This window comes from Perca flavescens, chromosome 3 (genome assembly GCF_004354835.1).
Source record: "Perca flavescens isolate YP-PL-M2 chromosome 3, PFLA_1.0, whole genome shotgun sequence".
Lineage (NCBI taxonomy): Eukaryota > Metazoa > Chordata > Actinopteri > Perciformes > Percidae > Perca > Perca flavescens.
This window is the reverse complement of record NC_041333.1, coordinates 1,078,348-1,086,372: the sequence shown is the minus strand read 5'-3', so window position 1 is coordinate 1,086,372 and position 8,025 is coordinate 1,078,348. Positions and strand designations below refer to the sequence as shown.

General features: G+C 41.6%; 1 protein-coding gene across 1 annotated transcript; it reads left to right on the top strand.

Annotated features, from left to right (window-relative positions):
- Nucleotides 1-6,050: 6,050 nt before the first annotated feature.
- LOC114551974 (odorant receptor 131-2-like) lies at nt 6,051-6,992 on the top strand. Its single transcript, XM_028572738.1, has one exon. It carries the CDS (start codon nt 6,051-6,053, stop codon nt 6,990-6,992), a length of 942 nt encoding a protein of 313 aa, XP_028428539.1.
- The last annotated feature ends 1,033 nt before the right edge of the window (nt 6,993-8,025 follow it).

Below are 8,025 nucleotides of genomic sequence, written 5' to 3'. Positions count from 1 at the left end.
ACCATATCAGCACTGTTGATACCCCTCCCTGTGACATTTGAGGATTGAGGGTCGAGAACGACAAGGAGGAAGGGGGGCCATATTCACGCGAGGGTTTACGATCTCTGGCCCCAGGCTCAGGTACCCCTCATTGAAGCCCCAGGCTCAGGTAGCCCTCATTGAGGCCCCAGGCTCAGGTACCCCTCATTGAGGCCCCAGGCTCAGGTACCCCTCATTGAGGCCCCAGGCTCATGTACCCCTCATTGAGGGCCCAGGCTCAGGTACCCTTCATGGAGGCCCCAGGCTCAGGTACCCCTCATGGAGGCCCCAGGGCCTCATTGAGGCCCCAGGCTCAGGTACCCCTCATGGAGGCCCCAGGCTCAGGTAGCCCTCATTGAGGCCCCAGGCTCAGGTACCCCTCATGGAGGCCCCAGGCTCAGGTACCCCTCATTGAGGCCCCAGGCTCAGGTACCCCTCATTGAGGCCATGGAGGACCCCTGTGACCAAATCTACGCTGCAGCTGTGCACGGATGGATTCGACATTCAAGAAGGTTCTTCCCACGTTGTCTTGCCAACGAGGATATCGCCTGTGATGATGATGAAATTCTCTTATCCAGCTAGGCAAGAGATAATGTCTAGTATTTTCTGTACTTTTTCAGATCTTTTTTTTTTTTTTGTTTTGTCTGTTTTTTCTGTGATTGTAACCTGTACTGGATAGAATATTTTAGGTTTGTTGTTTGTGGAGCTAACAGTGTTATGCACACTACTGTCGCAGAATGAAAACTGGGACATGTTTTGTTGTTGATTCTCCATGTCGACTGATTTGGGTATATGGAGAGAAATAAATTATATTTCCTCAGTCTGCAGCATTGGTCTTGTGTAGTGTTTGGTGAGCTTATTGTAAATGTCTCTGTGTAATTCATTTACAGTACTCTAATCACTGAGAAGTAGAATTGCTAAAAGTGTTTTAGGTTAGCAACAGCAGTGTGTATCTGGTTCAAACTGAATTAAGTCAAATGAAACGTTTGTGTTTCATTTGGTAACAAAATATGTTTTTTATAAATTAGTGTATAGTTTTTGCAAGAGTGTTTCATTTTGTAAAGGGTCTGAGGTGTTCTGCTAATTGGGTGTGTGGTTGTGCTAATTGTGTGTAGTGTTTTGAAAAAGACGTTCCCCTTTTTCAAAATTGTGTCCATTAGTTGTAGAGTCAATGGGTCATCCATTTCTTTAATTATACCAGTGAAGTAACTTATGTCAAATAAAGACATGTGTGATGTATAAAGATGATCAAACATGGGTTATATTTGCTCACACTGCAGTTGTTAATGTGTAAACTGACTTTACCTGACTTTTTTTTTTTTAAATAACAACATATTTGAATGTTCAGACAAACAGACGCATTCATTAGCCAAACCAACATCAACAGAGCAGTCGTTAAATAATTAATGATGCCATTATTAACCACTTTTAATTAGCTTCACTGGAGTTTGTTACACACAGGACAACAGATACCAGGCCAATTATCATCATCGTTAAGTTGAAGAAAACATCTTCTGATGATGAAAAACAAGCCAAGACTTTCAGTGTAATAACGTGAGTTTAAACGACATTTGGAAGCTTACTTTTTCACTCTGGCTTTTGATCATTTATGAGTGCTGTGTTAATGATGTGATAGGATTTTAGTAGTGTTTAGTAGTGGCAAGGTCCAGAATTTAAATGTCTTGATGATTGTGTTATTTTATCTCTTGTACAGCACTGTGGTCAACTTCTGTTGTATTACAGTTTTTGCCCGTTGCTTGAACACATTTTGCAAAACTTCGCTCCTTGTGCCAAAACTCTACACACAAGTAAACATGACACAACACTGGGAAATATACCATTCACATCTGTGTCAAATTGAAACTCTACTATCAAAACCTAAACTCTGCTATCAAAACCTAACATTCCTTTGTCAAAATGTAACTCTGATGACAAAATGACAAATACTTGCATCATATGCATACACTTTCAGATCAGGGGGAACACACTAGTCTACTTTATATAAAACACTGCAGTCTTTGATTTTCAATGTTTATTCAGAAGGCATATTTTCAGGAGGCACATTTTCAAACAACCAAAAAAGCAAATAGGCCTACTCAATATTGTACATTGCAGCACTGTACATTGCAGTAACATGAATTCAAATAAAGCAAAAAATATAATAATAATAATAATAGAAAAAACACTATACTGTAAACACAGAAAATCATGGCAATTGTGCATACGGCAATTAATGGCAATTAAGCAATGTCTTCTCCAGCTAGGCACCGGGGAAAATATCCCCTTGCATGTCGAAACCATCCATGGATTGCTGTCACCTGAATGTCGCCGCAGGCCTGTTCCATTGCCTGCAGAAGAGGCATGCGGGCATGTGGTTGGCGGTCATATACACACCATCTCCAAGCTGAAAAGAATTCCTCTATAGGGTTTAAAAATGGTGAGTAAGGGGGCAAGTATACCACTTCAAATTGATTGTGGTTGGTGAACCAGACCTGGACCAGAGCAGCCCTATGGAAACTGACATTATCCCATACCACCACAAACCTGGGCTGATCTGGTCTGTTCTGTACAACTATATATATTATGGAGAGCATCTAGAAATGTGAGTATATGTTGGATATTGTATGGACCTAGTTTTGCATGGTGATGCAGAAGCCCTCGAAGGCTTATGGCGGCACATAATGTGATATTACCCCCGTGCTGCCCCGGGACGTGCACAGTTGCCCTGTGGCCAATTACATTACGACCCCCTCATCTTGTTTTGCTCAGGTCGAATCCAGCTTCATCAATGAAAATGAATTCATGAGGCTGTGCAGCTCCATCCATGGCCAAGATTCTCAGTAACAAAAAAACTAACATAGTACTGTACTACAGTGCTACACATACAGAACCCTCACCCCATCACACAGGTACCTGTGTAGCTCTCCGAATGGATCCATGTGGTACTGAGATGGTACATATTCAGCTGCCACTGGATTTCACCAATACTGTATTGTAAATGTAAAGGACAGTTATACTTACCCGTACATATTCAGCTGGAAGTCCTTTGACCCGGACACTGTTCCTCTCAAATGGGGACCCTGTAGAGCTGCTTCATGGTGATGTTGTGTTTTCCCAAGATGCGTCTGATGGTGGTGATTCTCACATGGTTTATGTTGTTGAACACTTGCCTGTCTGCAAGTATTTTCTGTCGTAGCTGGTGGAGACGGATGCCATTGTCTGTCCTCACTAGGTCCACAACGGCAAGTTCCTGCTGTTGTGTGAACAGGCGTTGGCGTCCTCCCCCAGAAGGTCTTCTAGTCATTCTAGAGAAATACAACCACAAATTTTCATCGGTCTGCTTCTTTTTCTTACAGTACTTTACTTTATATACTGTATCATCCACTGTACTGAAACATCTCAATATAAGTAATCATGGTATGTTTCACAAAAACTACCACTTTGGCTGCAAAAGGAGCATTAGCACCATGCGATACCCTGTACACGTGATGTGGTAATGTGATATACTGTAGTACAGTAATGTAAATACCATCTGAGCAGAGTAGAAGGTAGAGAGGTGAAGACATACCTGTTTTCTAGTCAGAATGTTCTTATTACAGATGCCATTGTGAAGTGTGATGTGGGTGGACTCTCTGCCCAGCTTCCCTCATAGTCAGGCCATGGTTGATGACATGGTCCACCAAAGTTGCTTTATATCATCAGAAATAGGGGTCCTCTTCGAACCTTGACCTTGACCTTATCCTCCTCCTCCTCTTCCTCTTGCTCTACCTCTGCCTCTTGCTCTCCCTCCATCCATGCTTGCAAAGTTCTTGAAATGGCTAAACTGAGGGCTTTTATTAGCTGGCTGATTGGTGTTCAGTTTTGCAAGTAAGTGCAAGTTTAGGTGTGTATTTGAGTGGTTGCAATTACCCAATGTGTTTTGTATTTTGGATACATGTGTTTTCCAAATGGCACCCTGAGATTTCATTTTTGAACGAAGTGTCTTCTGTATGAAATAGAGTGTAGTATGCAGGACCAAGTGTGTTGCATAAAGGAGTAAGTGTGTTGCAGAATTGCAACTAGAGTGCCAAGCAGAGCTTTTGTTTAAGGTATGGGTACATGTGTTTGAGGTATGGTAACAAAAGCTTCAAGTTGTGTTACTTTAGTCTAAGCATGGGTCTGTAGTGTTCAAGCAATGGACAAAAACTGTAATATGTGCTTTATAAATAAATTGAACATTGAACATTGAACATATCCCCTCATGGCATCTCAAAGTTAACTATCAGAAGTTGGTGACAGTACAGGATCACATACTGTACTGTCAGAACTGTTGTGCAGTAAAGTGATACCATAAAAGTGTGTGTGTGTGTGTGTGTGTGTGTGTGTGTGTGTGTGTGTGTGTGTGTGTGTGTGTGTGTGTGTGTGTGTGTGTGTGTGTGTGTGTGTGTGTGTGTGTGTGTGTGTGTGTGTGAGTGTGTTTATGCATGACAGATGACACTGGTGGCAGCCGTAGAGACACACATACTGGAGCGTGACCGATGCATCTGTTAGGCCAATATATCTGCCACTATTATCTTATCTCAGATATATTACTATATGATGTGTCTGCTGACATTGACAAGAAATTGCAGTACAGAATTGCTAAATTTGTTAATGATAATAATGGCAAGACGAGACAGCACTGGCGTATTGTATTAGTATTGTATGCACCATAAAAAAAGTATGTCTAAAGGCTCTAGGCCTCCCTACAAGTTATTGAAGGCCCAGTTTAATATGCAACTTAATTTTATACAATATATGTAGTAGGGGCCCTACTCCGTCTCTTTTTCAGCTATGGGCTCCTTGGCCTAAAAAACGTTAAAGACCCCAGTCCTAGAGGGTCTGGTGACTCCATGACTTTTCCTCCAGTCTTAGATGATGTGGGGGGGCAGGTTTAGCCGAGATGCCAGCCCAACACACCAAGGTTGTTAGCAGCTGCAGCTAGTTGCGCCCCTAGCTGGAATGTCTTGTCTCAGACTGACATTTTAGATTGCAGTGTTGGCCAAATTAATAATCATAGGTGCAACTTTTGATAAGTTAAGTGTATGAGTTACATCATTCTCCACCTTTTTAAACTTCTCATGCATTTGTACAGCCCAACAAGCGGGTACATTGAGGCTGGGCTTACAGCAACAATAGCACTGTGTCCTCATTCATTTCAATGAGGCCAATGCGTTGGCAGAGCGGAGTCATCAAGCAAAAGAGTTGAACAGGCTCATCCTTCACCACAGTGCAGTGCAAAGCCAAAAAGCTCATACAATATATTTCAGCGCTAAGATCTATCAAAGTAAAATCCGTTCTAAGTACTTACTGTCATACTTGATACGTAATACTATTAAAAGTATATAAATACATCTCTATATGTGCTGACAACTGCATCAAAGTGTGCAGAAACATATTTAATAATTGTTCGAACGATAGGGTGTAAAGAAAAGTGTTACAAAGTACAATGTCTGATTTTTTTATTAGTCAGACATTTTATACTGTAGGTGTGTGTCACAATAGTACTATTGTGTTGCACAGTAGCTAAAAACAAAGTAAAAAAGCCCAAATACTGATAACAATCAAAAATAGCTCCCAGCACTTAGTGTATCTAATTGAACACAGTATGAGGAGCATCACCATGCGTAGTTATGACGACATTTTCACTGTGGCGCAAAACTAAATGTGTTGTTGTTCCCCTTGTGCTCTACTACCAAATATAAAGTTTCTATCAGAAGACTGCACAGAGCTCAGCAGAAAACATTTCTCTCTCTAACTGTGAGCCATGATGTCAGTGCTGGGAAGGTTTGAACACAGAAGGATCTTTTTTACCTGTTGGGTTTTATGAGTGTACAATACTATACAATATTCTGGTCAAAGTCAAATCCACCAGTTACAACTATTATAAGTTGTTTTGACAGACATAGTATAACTATTAGATTAGATAAGACATCAGTTATTAGATATTGATGCATGATTACTTGATTTTGGCTCTGTCTTTATCCTTGTGTATTTAATCACAACTTTGAAATATGGCTGATAATAACTCACTGGTTGGTGGTGAATCCTTAATGCAAAAGATCAGTAAACAGGTGATTATATTTCAGGGTTTTATTGCCCTTTTCCTTTGCGTTAACTTGTCGCTGATCACAACCTTTTTTATGAGGGATTTCTTCTACACAAGCATGCGCTACATCTTATTTGCCAATACATTACTGTCTGATTCTCTGATCTTGATTCTAACAAATATGTTGTTCATCTGCAGCTATTTTCATTTTACCATGCCAATGTGGTTGTGTATAATTATATATATCGTTTTGTCTCTGTACATTTTTGTCACCCCAGTAACTCTGACAGCAATGACCCTGGAGCGCTACGTGGCTATTTGCATGCCCCTGCGCCATGGAGAGCTGTGCTCCTCTCGCAGTGCTATTCACAGCATCCTCATCATTCACGGCCTCAGCTCTGCACCCTGTATTGTTGTTCTCTCCATCTTCTTTTCATCAGCCTCTCTTAGCTTTTACACACAATACAGTGCATGCTCTGTTGAGATATTCATTTTGTACAGATGGCAGGAACATCTTAGGTCAGCTGTGTGTCAGTTTTACTTCTTAATTATGTATATTACTATTATATTCTGTTATGTTAAAATAATGAAAGTGGCCAAATCTGCATCAGGAGAGAACAAAAAGTCATCATGGAAACGGCTCAGAACGGTAATTCTTCGTGGTTTCCAGCTGATGCTCTGTCTCATCCAGCTGTGGTGTCCATTCATAGAAGCTGCGATATTCCATATTAATGTCATGTTATACATTAATGTCAGGCACTTTAATTACATTACATTGTATCTTGCTCCAAGATGTCTGAGTCCTCTCATTTATGGCATCAGGGATGAAACATTTTTTCTGGCACTGAAATACTATGTTCTCTGTGGCTTTGTCAAGAACAAAGTGATAATTAAACGTGTTTGTTAAAGTTATTTCATTGAATGAAAAAGTAATCAATGCTCTATATTTAATTTTTCAGTTTGTTTTTACACATTGGCCTTTTTCTTGAGCATGACTGTGACTCCATAGCTCTGATAAATACACTGTTCTGGCATTAATGCCAAACTGAATATAGTACAATCTCTGTGTAGCAGTATGAGTTGAACTCCTAACTACAGTACCTGGCGCTCTTTTGACCAATCACTGGCTAAGGGCCCGGTATAAAAGCAGCTAGTTGTCCCCATTCTGCCCTCTCTTGCTCGTTGGTGACGGAAGTCCTCTACACTTCCGGGAGGCTCGCTCCGTGAGGTGTTTTGCTGTGCTACAGGTAGGGTAGCGGCTTGGCTGCCTCCACACTCATAGTCACGGTTATTTTGTTGCCGTTGTTATATACTGAACGCTTTGTAGCTTTTCGGTTGGCGGGTCATCCTTCACCATACCGGTTGAACGCCGTGAATGAAAAGCGAGTAACACTGATAGCTGCTGCGGTTTGCATGCTTGGAGCTGCCTCCCTCTGGGTCTTTATTTAACTATGGCCAAACTGAGAGCTTTACAGCTGCCTGTGTTATCTTGTTAAAAATTAACTTAATTTGTTTCCTTGACTCAGGGGCCGTCCACACGGAAACGTTTTTTTGTGGAAACGCACATGTTTTGCATAGTTTGGGCCGACCGTCCAGACAAATCCTGCAAACGCACTGCCTGAAAACGCACTTTTTTTGAAACCAGGTCTCAGGGTGAAAAAATCCGAAATCTCGTTTGGCTTCATATGGATGGTGAATACGGATCCGTATCGATGATGTCATCGCCACACCCCTCTTTTACACCCTCTCCCACGGCCGCTGACGCACACAACTGCGGTGAAGCTAAGCGAGCATGTCCCATCTCCGTGGTTAAACCAGCTCACTTCATCTAAACCAGCGGTTCTCAAAGTGTGGGGCGCGCCCCACTGGTGGGGAATAGAGACGTGACAGGTGGGGCGCGCCAAACTGGAGTAAATTTCCTTTTTATGCCTTTATATCTT

Coding starts and splice junctions, on each gene's coding strand:
- LOC114551974 (XM_028572738.1), top strand. CDS start 6,051: ATGGCTGATAATAACTCACTGGTTGGTGGTGAATCCTTAATGCAAAAG.